General features: G+C 37.7%; 1 protein-coding gene across 2 annotated transcripts in view; it reads right to left on the bottom strand.

The window, feature by feature from the left end:
- Positions 1-19,751, bottom strand: part of NCAM2 (neural cell adhesion molecule 2) — a 554,474-nt gene that overhangs the window by 196,261 nt on the left and 338,462 nt on the right. For both annotated transcript variants that reach the window (XM_010590350.3, XM_064273125.1), the window contains exons 6-7: positions 7,997-8,114; positions 569-729 (exon numbers count right to left, since the gene is read on the bottom strand). In XM_010590350.3, the coding sequence (XP_010588652.2) occupies positions 569-729; positions 7,997-8,114 (279 nt within the window). The remainder of the gene's footprint in view (positions 1-568; positions 730-7,996; positions 8,115-19,751) is intronic.

The following is a 19,751-nucleotide window of genomic DNA, read 5'->3' as shown; positions in this document are numbered from 1 at the left end:
TAGAATACTTTGTTATTTACTGCAAACACAATCGAGGCTAAATCAATAGTTACAATTTTTTTTCCAGTTCTGTACTCTCTATAATTATCTCAGAGAAGACAATCATGGTTCTTGGTAAAGATGGGCAATACTTATATTGCATTTCCTTTTAATAAATAAAAAATGACGACTTAATTATAGTTATAGGTCAGTATTTCCTAATTGCAAATGTATGCTTGGAGTATATGAAAAGGTAAAATAGATCCCAACATGTGTAATTTAAATATTTATGAAGATCAACCTTCATACACAGAAAAAAAAATGACAATCCAATGTGTGTATTTTAAAAGAATTTTCTTCCAACTTCCATTATGTGTCAGCCAGTAGCTTAAAAAACTTTATATGTGTAACTTCATGTAATCTTTAAAATAATTGTATCAGGTCAGTTCTATTTTAGAACACATTTTAGAGATGAGAAAACAGGTTTAGTTGTGGAAAACCAAACAGCTCGTATAAAATGGTAGAGTAGAATTTGGCTCACCTTTCCCTCTAGACATTAAGATTTTAAACTCTATGCCATAATACTTACCAAAAACTTGGAGGAATGCATGTTTTTCATCTTCTCCCGCCTTATTTGTGGCCCTGCAAACATAAGGGCCCCCATCACTATTGATTATGTTCCTGACAGTAAGTTCTGTATTGCTTCCTTTCAATAGGTACTTTTCATTTTCTTCAATGAGCTTGCCATTCCTAAAGAAGAAAAAAGAGGTTGATCTTCATAAATCTGACTTCATAACTGAGGAGACGGTAATACTCAACTTCCTGATCTACAGGCATCAATCATTTCATGTCTACTGTCATTTATAGACAAGGTTATATTTCAATCAAAGATATATTTTTAGTAGCCCAGGGAAACTTTAGTGCAGAAATATTAAAATTGTACTTGGAAGTTTGACTTTAGAGACAAGAATAACATATGAGCTATGTAGAAATCTGAACACTAACTTCAGGGAGAAAAGCACATTGGTTCAATTTGTACTTTGTTTTCAAAAATAATTTTCCTTTGCCAATTTAATGCCACATACATTTTAAATATTGGTGAGTCAACATATACTTATAAATCATTTATTTACTATTTTTTTTTTACTAGGTTCCGAGGAGATCTTTGAAAGAATATCTCTGGAAACATCCTCCAAAAAAACTTAAAAAAAAATACAATGTAAATACAAAATCAATTTATTGTCAATAAACAAAATTATGGAGCCCTGGTGACACAGTGGTTAAGAGCTCGGCTGCTAACCAAAATGTTGGCAGTTCAAACCCACCAGCCACTCCTTAGAAGCCGTAAGAGGCAGTTCTACTCTATCCTATAGGACCACTGTGAGTCGGAATTGATCCATTGGCAATGGGTTTTTTGGTTTTTATATTTTTATAAGTACTTATTTTCATATATTAACTTATTGAGTTTTTACAACAGATACATAACAGCGCTTTTTTTTTAAGCTTTCTTATCTAGAATCAAACGTATGGTGATTACTCCTCAATTAGTTATCTATTTCAATAAATCTGTTCAATAATCTAGTCAACAAAAATTATTCATTTGTTTCAAAATAATGCACTACAAGTTATAGCATTTTATAGTTTTTAAAATACCTTCCCTATATTACTTGCTTCATTGAATACTCACAATTAACTTAAAAGGTACATATTTTCTCTCCCCACTCTCATTTATGAATGAGAAAATTAAAATCTTAGTTATAATTTTCCCAACCCTCAATTTACAGATAAAGGAACTTGGGCTCCCACAGTAACATAAATGCCAGGTTTACTGAGTTACAGTGTTGTGGGTTAAATTGTGTCCACCAAATTTGTGTTTGAATCCTAGTTGGTGGATATAATCCTGTTTAGAACTAGTTTTCTTTGTGATGTTAATGAAGCCATACCAGTGTAGGGTGTGTCTTAAACCTAATCTCTTCCTAGTTATAAAAAGAGCAGATTAGACAGAGATAGGAATACAAGGGAGGAGACAAATGCCAGGTGAGGTAAAAAACCACCAAGAAATCAAGGAATGCTTCAGGCTACTGATAAGGAAGGAATCATCATGGTCAAACTCTTGATTTGGACTTTAGCCTCCAGAACTCTGAGAAAAGAAATTTGTGTTCTTTAAAGCCAGTAATATTTCTGTTACTGCAATACTAGATAACTAAGACACAGAGTACTTTCTCTTACACCCAATCAAAAAAATTACCAAAAAGTAAATAGGCAAGGAAATATGGCCCATAACAAGAACAAAAATGAATTAAAAAAAAAAAATCCAGAAATGATGCATATGATAGAATTAGTAGACAAGGCTGTTAAAACAGCTACTAGAAATATAGTCTGTATGTTTATTTATTTATTTTTATGTTTAGGAAGGAAACCCTGGTGGCGTAGTGGTTAAGAGCTGTGGCTGCTAACCAAAAGGTCAGCAGTTTGAATCTGCCAGGTGCTCCTTGGAAACTCTACGGGGCAGTTCTACTCTGTCCTATAGGGTCGCTATGAGTTGGAATCGACTCGATGGCAGTGGTTTTGGCTTTTGGTATGTTTAGTAAATTGAAGCATCAGCATGGTAGGAGAAGCAAGAAAGACATAAAAGCCTCATTCAAACTTGCAGAGGTAAAAAGTAGAATGTGTCTATGACAATTACAAAAAAATAAACAAACAAACAGAAAAAGTAGTTGCTGAGGCTGTTTTTATACAACCAAACACCGCATGGGATTTGGTTACTTAGTTTGAAGGTTTAGGGTCTTAGTTTCATGGGCATCCCCATTAATTGGCCTAATATTGTGTTTCGTGTTTCTGTTTTACTTCCTAGCTCACTGTGTAGTGCCTGGGGCCTTAAAAACTTCCAAGTGACCATCCGAGGCTCAACAGTTGGTCTCTATTCACCTGGAGCAACAGAGGACAGAGAGTTAGGAATAGGAGGAAAAAAAGGGAATGTATGGCTAATTGCCCCCATGAACAACTGCACCCTTTACCACGAGACCAGATGAACTGGATGATGCCCTGCTACTGCTGCGGAACAGTTTGATGAAAGATTCTATAGAGCAATCCTGATCAAGATGGAGAAAATGCAGAACAGAATTTCAAATTCTCATGGACTCCACACTTTCTGGAGCCATGGATGCTGGATGAACCCCTGAAACGAATGTCCTGAGATAATCTTTAATCCTTAAACCAAAAAATATTCCCTGAAGTCTACTTAAAACCAAACAACAGTTTAGCTTAACTAGTAAAAAATATTTGCCTTCAGCATTGTGGTTTTTTAAGATCTACCTGTATGGGATCAAATTGACAACAGCAACTTGAAAGACAGATAGGCAGTGAGTTTTTGTTAATGGGGAGGAACAACAAAAAAGGAGGGTAAGAATAGTTACACAACTCAAAGACTGTAATCAATATCACTGAATTGTGCATGGAGAATCTTGAATTGATGTATTTTGCAGTGTATATTCTCAAACACAGCACAAAAATAAAGTATAAAATAATAAACTGTTGGAATTAAGATCAGATCAGACATCACAGATGAAAAGATTGCTGAACTTGAAGACAATAATATAAAGTGTCCAAAAATGAAAAACAGAAAAAATGAACTGATACAAAGTTCTACCTTGCATTATTTTCCTTCAATCTGAATAACATGCTTCAATAATCTTTACGTTGCTGATCCAACAATAATAAATGTTTAAATATATAACAGCAGAGCTTCAAAACTATGAAGCAAAAAATATACAACTGAACATAGAAACAGAGAAATTTTAAAAACGTAGTTTAAGAAAAAATAGAGGAATTAGTAAGGATATAGAAGACTTGGAGACCCTGATGGGTCAAACAGTTAAGTGCTTGGATACTAATTGAAAGGTTTGTGGTTCAAATCCAGCCAGAGAAGCTTCAGAAGAAAGGTCTGGTGATCTCCTTCTGAAAGATCACGGCCATTCAATACCCTATGGAACACAGTTCTACTGAGTCAGAATTAACTCAAGGCTACTGTTTTTTGTTTTTCTTTTGTTTTAGTAGAAGACTTGAACAACACTATCAACCAAGTTAACCTTGTTGTATTTAGGACTATACCACACAACAACCACATACTACATATTCTTTTCAAGCATACACAGAACATTTACAAATGTGGACCATGAAACAATATTCAGTAAATTTAAGCAATTGTATATCATAAAAAGCATGGTAGCTGACAACTATGGAATTGAGATAGAAATCAATAGCAGAAATATATATAACGTGTATCACATTTGGAAAACTTGCCTTGGTGGTGTAGTGGTTAAGAGCTACGGCTGCTAACCAAAGGGTCAACCGTTAGAATCCACCAGGCCCTCCTTGGAAACTCTATGGGGCAGTTCTACTCTGTCCTATAGGGTGGCTATGAGACAGAATCGACTCAACAGCAATGGGTTTGGTTTTTTGGTTTTATACCAAATTTTGGAAACAAAGCATCAAACTTCTAAATAACCCATGGATCAAAGATAACATCACATGGGATATCTCTTTAAAGTGTTAAAAAGCAAAGATGTCACTTTGAGGACTAAGGTGTGCCTGACCCAAACCATGATATTTTCAATTGTTTCATATGCATGTGGAAGCTGGACAATGAATTATGAAAACTGAAGAATAGATGCCTTTGATTTCTGGTGTTGGTGAAGAATATTGAATATACCATGGGCTGCCAGAAGAACAAACAAGTCTGTATTGAAAGAAATACAGCCAAGGATGCTGCTGAGAAGCAAGGATGTCAAGGCTTTCTCTCACTTCCTTATGACACATTATCAGGAGGGACCAGTCCCTGGAGAAGGACATCATACTTGGTAGAGAATCAGTGAGAGAGAGGAAGACCCTCAAGAAGATGAGTTGACACACTGGCTTCAACAATTGGCTCAAACATAGCAATGATTGTGAGAATGGCACACGACCAGGTAGACTTTCTTTCTTTTATACGTGGGGTTCCTATGAATCTAAACCACCTTGATGGCTCCGAACAACAATAACAGTATTTGACTGAAAGGTGGACTTCAGGAGGGGTTCAGTTCAGAGTTATAAGGGTGTCTGGGGGCCACAGTCTTACGGGTTCCTCCAGTCTCTGTCAGACCAGTAAGTCTGGTCTTTTCTGTGAATTTGAGTTCTGTTCTGCATTTGTCTCCTGCTCTGTTTGAGACCCTCGACTGTAATCCAGGTCAGAGCAGCTGGTGGTAGCAGTGGGCATCAGCTAGTTCTTCTGGGCTCAGGTTGGTAGAGGCTGAGATTCATGTGGTTCGTTAGTTCTTTGGACGAATTGTTCCCTTCTGTCTTTCATTTTCTTCATTTTCCTTTGCTCCTGATGGAATGAGACCAATAGATGCACCTTAGATGCTGGAGTACAGTTTTTCATAGTATTCTGTTACAATCCTTTTTATTTCAGTTGCTTCTGTGGTAATGTCACCTGTCTAATTTCTTATTTGGGTTATGTGCATCTTCTCTTTTTTTTCTTTGTTAATTTGGCCAGTAGTTTGTCAATCTTATTGATCCTTTCAATCAGCTTCTAGTCTTGTTGCTTTTTCCAATTGTTTATCTGTTTTTTGTTTCATTTATTTCTGCTTTAACCTTTACTTCCTTTCTTCTGGGATCTTTAGGCTTCTTTTGTTGCTCTTTTTTTTATTATTATTTGTTCAACTTGTATGGTTAAATTATTGATTTCAACCCTTTCTTCTTCTTTTTTAATGTATGTGTTTATTGCTACAAATTCATCTCTGAGCACTGCTTTTGCTGTGTCCCAAAGGTTTTGGTGTGTTGTGTTTTCATTCTCGTTTGTTTCTAGGAATTTTTTAATTTTATTTTAGATTTCTTCTACCACCCAGTGGCTTTTAAGCATGGTGTTGTTCAGTTTCCAAGTAGCTGATTTTTTCCTTGTTCTTCCTGTTACTAATTTCTAATTTTATAGTGTTGTGACCTGAGAAGATGCTTTGTAATATTTCAATATTTTTGAATTTATCGAGGCTTGCTTTGTGGGCTAAAATGGTCTATTCTAGAGGATGATCTATATTCTAGAGAATGATCCATAGAGGAAGATATACTATGCTGCTCTTGGGTGGACTGCTCAGTCAATGTCTATGAGGTCAAGGTGGTTGACTGAGTTATTTGGATCTTCTGTATCTTTGCTGAGTTTCTTTCTAGTTGTTCTGTCCATCATCAAAAGTTGTGTGTAAAGGTTTCCTACTATTATTGTAAAACTGTCTATTTCCCTTTCCATTTCTGTTAAGGTTTGAGTTATGTATTTTGGTGCTTTTTCATTGGGTACATAAATACTTATTGTCGTTATGTCCTCTAGGGGAAGTGGTGGATGGGGTGGGGAAGTGGCAGATGTGGCTCGGTAGGGGGAAAAGGCGAAGCTTTTTCTGTGTTCCCCGGCCGCCAGGGCTGCGGAAGTGTAGGGGTTCACGCCATTATTCACTAGCAGGGTAGGGGTAGGAGAGCGTGCTCCTCTGGTCACTGAGCAAAAGTGCCTGAGGACTTCCCATCGGATGCAGCCGGCACTCGGGAGCTGGCCCTGAACAAGAGTGGAGGAGTCCAGTTGGGTGGGGGCCCTCTTGCTGGCATTCTACAGCTCTATTACTGTGTGTGTGTCACTATTTCCAATGGTCAGGGACTGCTGCAGTTGATTATCCCTGTCTCCAGTTCTTGGTTCCCTCCCTATCCGTGGAGCTGGGAACCCTGGTGTTTTCACCCTCTATCCTGTACTCTATCTCGCTAGAACCAGCTCATGTCCTGCTCACCCCTTTCCACTCCAGGTATGTCTGCACAGTTTTTCTGTCTCCTGCTGGACGTTGCGTGAAGTTGGCTTCCTGTATTTCTCTCCCGGGATCACTGCTGGTTTTGTGTCAAGATGGTCAAGTTGTGCCAGGCTAGCTGACAGGGGTTCTTTTCTCTGTATTGCTTCTCATTCACTGTTTTTGATCTGTTTCTTCTACTTGGGGTTCGATCTAATTCTTCATCTCTTCATTTGATGCTCAGGGTTTTAGGATTATCATCTGTGTCTGTTTCACTTGGTTTCTCCAGTCTTTGCTGTAGAGGGACTAGCTGGTGTGTTGGATCAATCCGCCATCTTGGCTCCTCTGCTTGCACTACGTGATTTTTGAAGTTTAGAAGTGATTCTAAAATATCTACAGCTGATGTTTGTGTAGTAAACTGCACTAATAACCAATAAATATTTACAAGACTGTTCTTGAACACTTATTGCCTAATATTTTAATAGTTTGAGCCACAACCTAAATATAAGGCATATTTTGATAACTGATTTTAATTGAAGTTGAATAATATCTAACAATTATAAAAACAATATACTTAAAAGTGAACTGCCAAATAATATATCTTAAAAAGAGAGTTTGTTCATTTTATAAGGTAAAAATTTTTAAATTACATTAAATTCATGTGAATTTAACTCTACATAATTAGCCTTTTTTTTTTCTGGAATAATATGACACATAAATAAAGGCTGTGAGGATGGTGAAGAACCAGGCAGTGTTTTGTTCTGTTGTACACAGGGTCACTATGAGTTGGAACCAACTCGAAGGCACCTAACAACAACACTGTATTCTATCAAATGTGGTATCGTACACACAGGTCAGTGGTGCCATCAAAACTAGAGCTTCTCCTTCAAGCTATTCTATAGAAATAATAATAAAATTGTTGAATCAGTCACAGGGCTCCTGGGCTTCTCTTGGTCTGAAACATGCCCTTGCAGATAGAATGACTAGAGGTAGGAAGGTAGCCTTTAACTCAAAAATTTAGGATGAAATCATGTATGTGTTGACCTCTTGAGCAATTTAAACTGAACTGCATAGCTGAAAGCAAGAATATCATATTTTTAGTGAAATTAAAAAATAATGCTTTGTTTCTTGCGAAAATGATTAAAAAAGAAAAAAAAAAAGGAATATTACTCCATGAATCTTAGTATGGACACAAGCCAGAGAGACGTGGGTAGATAACCTACCTGTACCAGCTGATGGTGGGTTCTGGAAAGCCAGAGGCCCTGCAGGATAATGTCATATCTTCACCTCTCTCTGCTGTGGCATTAAAGGATTTCTGAGACATTGTGATTGCTGGTGGCACTGAAGGAGAAATAAACATGGAGTTAACTGAGATGTGAAGCATTTTCATCATCACCACTGGGGCTTTTTCCTCCACAGATCATTTTATGCTGAGCTTTAAAACTTGATGCTTAGCTTCCACACTTGTATCAATGGACTGATTTGGTTTCAAGTAAAATGACTCTAAGATAATTGACCTGCCTTTTCAGGTACAATAAATACCTAATTCACTGTAAAGCTATTCTGCAGGGTGGTTTTTAAAAATATATTAAATATTAAACTAAACATTTTAGAAAATATATATATACATACTTTTATGAAATATTTCTCACAAAAAGACAGACAAAATCACCTTGGCTTCTATCAATTCTGAGATCTACTTTGAGCATAAATGGATTTCCCATTTGAGTTCTCACTGGTACATGTAATTCTGTAAGCAATCATTCACTGTTTCAAGACAGGGCTTTCAAATTAGGTGTCAAACTGTAATGTTCTTTGTGATTAACTACACTTAATTTCTTCAAACAACCATAGAAAATTTTATGAAGAGAAACTGCTTAAGCCACAAAATATGAAAACAGATTTTCATGAACAATTCCATTTTAAAATTAAGCTTCCCCAATTCCTAACTAATTACATTGCAAAAACTGTGTATGCTGCACATTTTGGACTTGTTGAACTGTTACTAAAACACACTCTTGGCAATTGATAAATCCATAACGTCCCTAAAAGAAGTTACATTTCAAAGTAAAGCATACATTTTGATTTAATGCATGGTATTAGTAAAGCATACATTTTGATTTAATGCATGATATCATTAAAAATAATAATAATAATTTTAAAAATTATCATTATTTTAAATGGAATATTACAAAATAATACTCCTAAAATTAATTATATTAATAGATATGTGTTTACATGTCCTAGAAAACATGACCTGATAGGCATTTGGAAGTGCGATTATAATAAAATATCTCTACAATAGCATTCAAGTCAGCATTGATTCTGCATTATCCCCACTGATGGTGGAGATACAAACTGATACGTATCTTAGTAATTAAACACGATAAATCAAGTAACTCCCTTTATGAATTTACATTTACTGGGCATGCTATGACATGCTGTCTCTAAAATAACATAATAATTACTGGTACTACAATAGGATGGACACTTTTTCCAAAGATCAACTCTGTCATTTGACTTTCCCTGTCCTGTTTTCTTTACCTTGTAATTATGGGAGGAAACATTTTAAACAAAATGTATTTTTTTGTTATTTTTTAATGTGGTGGCAGGAACACTATTACTATAATTTATTACAAGATTTAAGATTTTTAACCCATTAAAGAATTATGATGAAAATCAACTCTTTGATAGAAATTCTATAGTTAAAAAAAAAAAGGTAAGTAGAAACACTTTCAAATCAAGAACTCTATGCTCCAGTGGTCTTATTCTCTTAATATTATTAACAAAAGCAGGTCATTTAAACTTTTTTATTATTTTCTTTTCTATAAAGTGAACAATCTACATTACTGCAAAGGTTGACTTAAATCTTCATATGTACGTTTTATTAAATGTTGACTTTGCTAATTAAACATCTGCCTTACAGTGTAGGTTACCAGAATGACATTAATACTGTATATTTACGTAGTACTCTAAGGAATAATTCCAGAACTGTTCTGAAGAAAAATCAAAACCTGAGGAACTTTCAAAACTACAGATGGTAAGATGCTCAGTGATTTTCTTAAACATTGGTTTATACTACTGACAGCATTTTAAAATAATATTGCCCCCTTGGTTCTGAAGTCCCTATTGAGATTAAATGATTTTAAAAGAGGTTACAATTATATTACAAATTGCTTATTCTCTCATAGAAGCCCATACCTATTCAATTTTAACTTTCAAAAGCATCTTTTTTCACATTTGACGATATCCGAAACAATCTGAATATCTTTATCAAGATTTGTAGTCTGAATGTGTTAAACCGTCAATACTTTCTGGTAAATTTCTATTTTCACTCTTTACCTGCAAGAAACAAGGGGTTGGGGCGGGGCCAAGATGGCGGACTAGGTGGACGCTACCGCGGATCCCTCTTGCAACAAAGACTGGGAAAAACAAGTGAATCGATCACATACATAACAATCTAATAACTCTCAACAACAAACACAGACTTAGAGATGGAGAATGAACAAATACGGGCAGACAGCAATTGTTTTCAGAACCAGGAGCCAGTGTACCAGGCAGGTGATCTTCGGAGCCCGATCTGGGGCAGAGCCCAGAGGGGCAGACGGCACAGACAAGGGGCCCAGCCCTACACCCCGAACTCATCCCAGGAGGGAGCCTAGCTGGTTGGCGCGGGCAGCGTAGCAGCGCAGCCGGAAGGAGAAGCACCCGGGAGACAGTGACTGATCTTGGAGCGGGGAGACCAGCGTCCCAGACGGGGAGCCATCCCGCCGGGAGTTGGGCGTGGCGCGAGCGAGGGGATCAGCTATATTTCCCTAAAGCGACCCTGGGGGCGGGCCCAGACATTCGTGCGGGCGACGCCCACCCAGTTCGCGTGAGCGGTGCGGCGCACCGGAGGGAGAAGTCCGCGGGAGGAAGTGACAGGTCTCCGAGCGGGGAGAGCAGCCTCCCAGCCGGGGAGCCGTCCCGCCGGGAGTTTGGCGGGAAGTGGGCGTGGCACAAGCGTGGGGATCAGCTATATTTCCCTAAAGCGACCCGGGGGCGGGCCCAGACGTTCGTGTGGGCGACGCCCTCCCAGTTCGGGCAAGCGGTGCGGTGCACCGGAGGGAGAAGTCCCCGGGAGGAAGTGACTGGTCTCGGAGCGGGGAGAGCAGCGTCCCAGCCGGGGAGCCGTCCCGCTGGTATTGTGGCTGGCGTGGGTGGAGTGTGAGCACGGGGACCAGTTATATTTCCCAGAATTGACTCCGGGGGCGGGCCCAGCCATTCGTGCGGGCACGCCCACCCAATTCGCGCGAGTGGAGCGGCGCGCCGTCGGGAGAAGTCCCCAAGAGGAAGTGACTGGTCTTGGAGCGGGGAGAGCTGCGTCCCAGCCGGGGAGCCATCCCGCCGGGATACTGGCAGGCGTGGGCACAGCGTGAACACGGGAATCAGCTCTATATTCTGAGGTGCTACACTCCTAGCTCTCTGATCCCTCCCCCGCCCTCCCCAGGCGGCTCCATTAACACCCGAATACCCTGAGCCAGAGGGAGAATTCAGATAGGGATCTGACTGCATTTTTTTTTAGCTGATTACCTGGAAAAACTAGTTTCCCAGTGATGGCTTGGAGACAGCAGTCCATATCAAACCACATAAAGAAACAGACCATGACAGCTTCTCCAACCCCCCAAACAAAAGAATCAAAACCTTTCCCAAATGAAGATACAATCTTGGAATTATCAGATACAGAATATAAAAAACTAATTTACAGAATGCTTAAAGACATCACAAATGAAATTAGGCTAACTGCAGAAAAAGACAAGGAACACACTGATAAAACTGTTGAAGAACTCAAAAAGATTATTCAAGAACATAGTGGAAAAATTAATAAGTTGCAAGAATCCATAGAGAGACAGCATGTAGAAATCCAAAAGATTAACAATAAAATTACAGAATTAGACAACGCAATAGGAAGTCAGAGAAGCAGACTCGAGCAATTAGAATGTAGACTGGGACTTCTGGAGGACCAGGGAATCAACACCAACATAGCTGAAAAAAAAATCAGATAAAAGAATTAAAAAAAAATGAAGAAACCCTAAGAATCATGTGGGACTCTATCAAGAAGGATAACTTGCGAGTGATTGGAGTCCCAGAACACGGAGGGGGGACAGAAAACACAGAGAAAATAGTTGAAGAACTCCTGACACAAAACTTCCCTGACATCATGAAAGACGAAAGGATATCTATCCAAGATGCTCATCGAACCCCATTTAAGATTGATCCAAAAAGAAAAACAACAAGACATATTATCATCAAACTTGCCAAAACCAAAGACAAACAGAAAATTTTAAAAGCAGCCAGGGAGAAAAGAAAGGTTTCCTTCAAGGGAGAATCAATAAGAATAAGTTCAGACTACTCAGCAGAAACCATGCAGGCAAGAAGGGAATGGGACGACGTATACAGAGCACTGAACGAGAAAAACTGCCAACCAAGGATCATATATTCAGCAAAACTCTCTCTGAAATATGAAGGAGAAATTAAGATATTTACAGATAAACACAAGTTTAGAGAATTTGCAAAAACTAAAACAAGACTGCAAGAAATGCTAAAGGAGACTGTTTGGCCTGATGACCAATAATATCAGGTACCAGCACAATACAAGGTCACAAAACAGAACGTCCTGGTATCAACGCAACTCAAATAGGGAAAGCACAAAAACAAACAAATTAAGATTAATTCTAAAAAATAAATAAACAAAATAATACACATAACAGGGAATCATGGAAATCAATAGATAAACGATCACAATAATCAAAAAGAGGGACTAATTATAGGTGGCATTGAACTGCCAGATGGAGAGTGATGCAAGGCGATATAGAAGGATACAAGTTAGGTTTTTACTTAGAAAAATAGGGGTAAATAACAAGGTAACCACAAAAAGGAATATCAATTCCATAACTCAAGAAAAAACCAAGAAAAACGTTAACGACTCAACTAACATAAAGTTAAACATTATGAAAATGAGGATCTCACAATCTACTAAGAAAACAGTCTCAGCACAAAAAAGTATATGGAAAAATGAAATGGCCAACAACCCACATGAAAAGGCATCAAAATGGCAGCGCTAAAAACTTATTTATCTATAATTACGCTGAATGTAAATGGACTAAATGCACCAATAAAGAGACAGAGAGTCACAGACTGGATAAAGAAACACGATCCATCTATATGCTGCCTACAAGAGACACACCTTAGACTTAGAGACACAAACAAACTAAAACTCAAAGGATGGAAAAAAATATATCAAGCAAATAATAAGCAAAAAAGAAGAGGAGTAGCAATATTAATTTCTGACAAAATAGACTTTAGACTTAAATCCGCCACAAAGGATAAAGAAGGACACTATATAATGATAAAAGGGACAATTGATGAGGAAGACATAACCATATTAAATATTTATGCACCCAATGACAGGGCTGCAAGATACATAAATCAAATTTTAACAGAATTGAAAAGTGAGATAGACACCTACACATTTATAGTAGGAGACTTCAACACACCACTTTCGGAGAAGGACAGGACACCCAGTAAGAAGCTCAATAGAGACACGGAAGACCTAATTACAACAATCAACCAACCTGACCTCGTTGACTTATACAGAACTCTCCACCCAACTGCTGCAAAATATACTTTTTTTTCTAGCGCACATGGAACATTCTCTAGAATAGACCACATATTAGGTCATAAAACAAATCTTTGCAGAATCCAAAACATCGAAATATTACAAAGCATTTTCTCAGACCACAAGGCAATGAAGCTAGAAATCAATAACAGAAAAACTAGGGAAAAGAAATCAAATAGTTGGAAAATGAACAATACCCTCCTGAAAAAAGACTGGGTTATAGAAGACATCAAGGAGGGAATAAGGAAATTCATAGAATGCAACGAGAATGAAAATACTTCCTATCAAAACCTCTGGGACACAGCAAAAGCAGTGCTCAGAGGCCAATGTATATCGATGAATGCACACATACAAAAAGAAGAAAGAGCCAAAATCAGAGAACTGTCCCTACAACTTGAACAAATAGAAAGTGAGCAACAAAAGAACCCATCAGGCACCAGAAGAAAACAAATAATAAAAATTAGAGCTGAACTAATTGAATTAGAGAACAGAAAAACAATTGAAAGAATTTACAAATCCAAAAGCTGGTTCTTTGAAAAAATTAACAAAATTGATAAACCATTGGCTAGACTGACTAAAGAAAAACAGGAAAGGAAACAAATAACCCGAATAAGAAATGAGAAGGACCACATCACAACAGAACCAAATGAAATTAAAAGAATCATTTCAGATTACTACGAAAAATTGTACTCTAACAAATTTGAAAACCTAGAAGAAATGGATAAGTTCCTGGAAAAATACTACCTACCTAAACTAACACATTCAGAAGTAGAACAACTAAATAGACCTGTAACAAAAAAAGAGATTGAAACGGTAATCAAAAAACTTCCAACAAAAAAAAGTCCTGGCCCAGACGGCTTCACTGCAGAGTTCTACCAAACCTTCAGAGAAGACTTAACACCACTACTACTGAAGGTATTTCAAAGCATAGAAAAAGATGGAATACTACCCAACTCATTCTATGAACCTACCATCTCCCTGATACCAAAACCAGGTAAAGACATTACAAAAAAAGAAAATTATAGACCTATATCCCTCATGAACATAGATGCAAAAATCCTCAACAAAATTCTAGCCAATAGAATCCAACAACACATCAAAAAAATAATTCACCCTGATCAAGTGGGATTTATACCAGGTATGCAAGGCTGGTTTAATATCAGAAAAACCATTAATGTAATCCATCACATAAATAAAACAAAAGATAAAAACCACATGATCTTATCAATAGATGCAGAAAAGGCATTTGACAAAGTTCAACACCCATTTATGATAAAAACTCTTACCAAAATAGGAATTGAAGGAAAATTCCTCAACATAATAAAGGGCATCTATGCAAAGCCAACAGCCAATATCACTCTAAATGGAGAGAACCTGAAAGCATTTCCCTTGAGAACAGGAACCAGACAAGGATGCCCTTTATCACCGCTCTTATTCAACATCGTACTTGAAGTCCTAGCCAGGGCAATTAGGCTAGACAAAGAAATAAAGGGTATCCAGATTGGTAAGGAGGAAGTAAAGCTATCACTATTTGCAGATGACATGATCGTATACATGGAAAACCCTAAGGAATCCTCCAGAAAACTACTGAAACTAATAGAAGAGTTTGGAAGAGTCTCAGGTTATAAGATAAAGATACAAAAATCACTTGGATTCCTCTACATCAACAAAAAGAACATCGAAGAGGAAATAACCAAATCAATACCATTCACAGTAGCCCCCAAGAAGATAAAATACTTAGGAATCAATCTTACCAAGGATGTAAAAGACCTATACAAAGAAAACTATAAAACTCTGCTACAAGAAATTCAAAAGGACATACTTAAGTGGAAAAACATACCCTGCTCATGGATAGGAAGACTTAACATAGTAAAAACGTCTATTCTACCAAAAGCCATCTGTACATATAACGCACTTCCAATCCAAATACCAATGTCATATTTTAAGGGGATAGAGAAACAAATCACTAATTTCATATGGAAGGGAAAGAACCCCTGGATAAGCAAAGCATTACTGAAAAAGAAGAAGAAAGTGGGAGGCCTCACTCTACCTGATTTCAGAACCTATTATACAGCTACAGTAGTCAAAACAGCCTGGTACTGGTACAACAACAGGCACATAGACCAATGGAACAGAATTGAGAATCCAGATATAAATCCATCCATGTATGAGCAGCTGATATTTGACAAAGGACCAGTGTCAGTCAATTGGGGAAATGATAGTCTTTTTAACAAATGGTGCTGGCATAACTGGATATCCATTTGCAAAAAAATGAAACAGGACCCATACCTCACACCATGCACAAAAACTAACTCCAAGTGGATCAAAGACCTAAACATAAAGACTGAAACGATAAAGATCATGGAAGAAAAAATTGGGACAACATCAGGAGCCCAAATACAAGCATAAACAGAATACAAAACATTACCAAAAATGACCAAGAGAAACCAGATAACTGGGAGCTCCTAAAAATCAAACACCTATGCTCATCTAAAGACTTCACCAAAAGAGTAAAAAGACCGCCTACAGACTGGGAAAGAATATTCAGCTATGACATCTCAGACCAGCGCCTGATCTCTAAAATCTACATGATTCTGTCAAAACTCAACCACAAAAAGACAAACAACCCAATCAAGAAGTGGGCAAAGGATATGAACACACATTTCACTAAAGAAGATATTCAGGCAGCCAACAGACACATGAGAAAATGCTCCCGATCATTAGCCATTAGAGAAATGCATATTAAAACTACGATGAGATTCCATCTCACACCAACTAGACTGGCATTAATCCAAAAAACACAAAATAATAAATGTTGGAGAGGCTGCGGAGAGATTGGAACTCTCATACACTGCTGGTGGGAATGTAAAATGGTACAACCACTTTGGAAATGTATCTGGCGTTATCTTAAAAAGTTAGAAATAGAACTACCATACAACCCAGAAATCCCACTCCTCGGAATATACCCTAGAGATACAAGAGCCTTCACACAAACAGATATATGCACACCCATGTTTATTGTAGCTCTGTTTACAATAGCAAAAAGCTGGAAGCAACCAAGGTGTCCCTCAACGGATGAATGGGTAAATAAATTGTGGTATATTCACACAATGGAATACTACGCATCGATAAAGAACAGTGACGAATCTCTGAAACATTTTATAACATGGAGGAATCTGGAAGGCATTATGCTGAGCGAAATGAGTCAGAGGCAAAAGGACAAATATTGTATAAGACCACTATTATAAGATCTTGAGAAACAGAAAAAATTGAGAAGAACACATACTTTTGTGGTTACAAAGCGGGGAGGGAGGGAGGAAGGGAGAGGGTTTTTTATTGATCAGTTAGTAGATAAGAACTGCTTTGGGTGAAGGGAAAGACAACACTCAATACAAGGAAGGTCAGTCTAATTGGACTGGACTAAAAGCAAAGAGGTTTCCGGGCTAAAATGTAAGCTTCAAAGGTCAGCGGAGCAGGGGCTGGGGTCTGGGGAACATGGTTTGAGGGGACTTCTAAGTCAATGGGCAAAACAATTCTATTATGAAAACATTCTGCACCCCACTTTGAAATGTGGCGTCTGGGGTCTTAAATGCCAACAAGCGGCCATCTAACATACATCAATTGGTTTCAACCCACCTGGAGCAAAGGCAAAGGAAGAACACCAAGGTCACACAACAACTAAGAACCCAAGAGACAGAAAGGGCCACATGAACCAGAGAGCTACATTATCCTGAGACCAGAAGAACTAGTTGGTGCCCGGTCAGAATCGATGTCTGCCCTGTCAGGGAGCACAACAAACAACTCCTGAGGGAGCAGGAGACCAATGGGATACAGACCCCAAATTCTCATAAAAAGACCACACCTAATGGTATCACTGCGACTAGAGGAATCCCGGAGGCAATGCTCCCCAGACCTTCTGATGGCACAGGACAGGAACCATCCCCGAAGACAACTCATCAGGCATGAAAGGGACTGGTCAGCCGGGGGGAGAGAGATGCTGATGAAGAGTGAGCTAATTAAATCAGGTGGACACTGGAGAGTGTGTTGGCAACTCTTGACTGGAGGGGGGATGGGAAGATAGAGAAAGAGGGAAGAGGGCAAAATTGGCACAAAACAAGAGACTGAAAAGGCTGACTCAATAGGGGGAGAGCAAGTGGGAGAAGGGAGTAAGATGTATGTAAACTTACATGTGACAGACTGATTGGAATGGTAAATGTTCACTTGAAGCTTAATAAAAATTAATTAAAAAAAAAAAAAAGAAACATGGGGTGGGGGTGGGGTTGCAGGGAGGTAGCTCTATAACTTTCCACTTCGATGGACGTCTGGTCTACCTGCAAGTAATAATCACCCTCACTGGATGCTTAGGCTCCAAAGATACATTTTGTCGGGGGGAACCTGATTGTACGCTGTTAACCTATTGAAACCAGTGAATTAAATTTCTTTTAAAAATGAAATTATACAATTAATTAGCTTTTCTTTATATCAACCATTTGATATTCTGTTAATCTTTTATGCTTATTGAGTTTCAAAAAATTCTCATACCTACTAAATAGCACCTTAACCATTCCCATAAATGTGAAATGAAGGATATCACAAGTAACCACAACCAATACTAATGAAAATATGGAAGCGTTAGATGATATAATAGCCTTTGAATCAGTAGCAGAAAGCGAAACAAACAAGAAAATCAAAACAAACATACAAAAAAATTACACATGATTTTCCATCCATGTCTAATAATCACCACTAAAAAAGTATCAACCACATGATCAAAATCTTGAGAAAGAATTCTCAATAACTTATAACTCATATTGCATGGGAAGAGTCTGTTGTTGTGTTGTTCGGTCCTGTTGAGTTAATTCCAACTCGAAGTGACCCCACGTGACAAAGCAGAGCTGCTCCATGGGGTTCTCCTGACTTTCCTCTTTACAGAAGCAGATAGCCAGGTCTTTCTACCTTGGAGATGCTGGATGGGTTTGAACCACCAGTGTTTCAGTTATCAGATGAGAGCTTAACCATTTCATAGCTAGGGCTCCTTAAGAAGAGCCTTCATAATATTAAAATATTAATGATGTTTGGTACATGATATTATAAGCAATTAATTATATGAAGAATTGCCAGTGTGGTAAGTTGTAAAATGGAAATGCTCTCTTACTTATCAAGGGAGGGTTCTTACAATTAAACCATAGAATTTGCAATTTTGTAGCATTTCCTTATTGCCTTGTGCTGTGTTCTCCACCGAAGGCAAAGCTTATTTGCCTAAATTTCTGAGATTCACTAATAATGGAATTGGAGATGACAATAGAAATTTTCCTTTCCATGATGTTTTTTATATAAGCCAACATAATATGGCAATGTTATCCTTACTGCTCAGTAAGGTGATGGTATCAAATAAAGCTCTTATTGTTTTCCTAGGGTACATTATGATTTTAAAAATCATTGATAAGTACATGATTATAATTATGCTGCTCATTTACTAGATTCACAAAGTAAAATCAAAAAAACGTTTTTATCAATTCTCAATCAAGTACATAAAAAAACATTGATCAGCTTCTGTAACAAGGCAAAAACACAAACACGTTGACACTCAACACGGGAGAGGATTAAATTACTGTCACAACCAGGAACACAAACACTCTTCCTTGTCCTGATAAAAAGCTTCTGCAAAGAATTTACAACTTATATTGGCAAAAGGGTAAAACAATTAATGCTTTCTCTATAAGACTTGAAGAAGCAAGAAAGTTCTCCTCAGCCCTCCTATTATATATCAACATCATACTGAAAGGTCGACATGCTAGGTAAGAAAAAGGAAATAAAAATCCTACAATTGGAAAATAAGAAAGAAAACTGCAGATGTATGTTTGTCTACATTAAAAATCCTAAGGAATACATGAAAATATTCCAAGACCTTACTTATGAGTGTGATGTAGTCACAGGATATAAGGAAAAGTCACAGGATATATGTGTGTCTGTGCGTATGTCTACACATATATGTATAGATAGAGATGGACTGCAACACGAGGCTCAAGCATAACGGTAACTGTGAGGATGCAGCAGGACCGGGTGGTGTTTTGTTCTATTACACATAGTGTCGCTATGAGTAGGAACCAACTTGACGGCACCTAACAACAATAGTTAATATACAAAAAACAAATTTTTGTTTATACATTTATGAACAATTGGAAACCAAAATTTAAAAAATAAAGCCATTTACAATAGCTCCAAAAAAAGTAATTCTTATGTATTAATCAAAGGAAATATGCATGGGCTCTGTATGGTGGAAACTACAAAAGCTTATTAAAGACATCAAAGAAGACCTT

The sequence above is a fragment of the Loxodonta africana genome, chromosome 20 (assembly GCF_030014295.1).
Source record: "Loxodonta africana isolate mLoxAfr1 chromosome 20, mLoxAfr1.hap2, whole genome shotgun sequence".
Lineage (NCBI taxonomy): Eukaryota > Metazoa > Chordata > Mammalia > Proboscidea > Elephantidae > Loxodonta > Loxodonta africana.
This window is presented reverse-complemented; position numbering and strand designations above follow the sequence as displayed.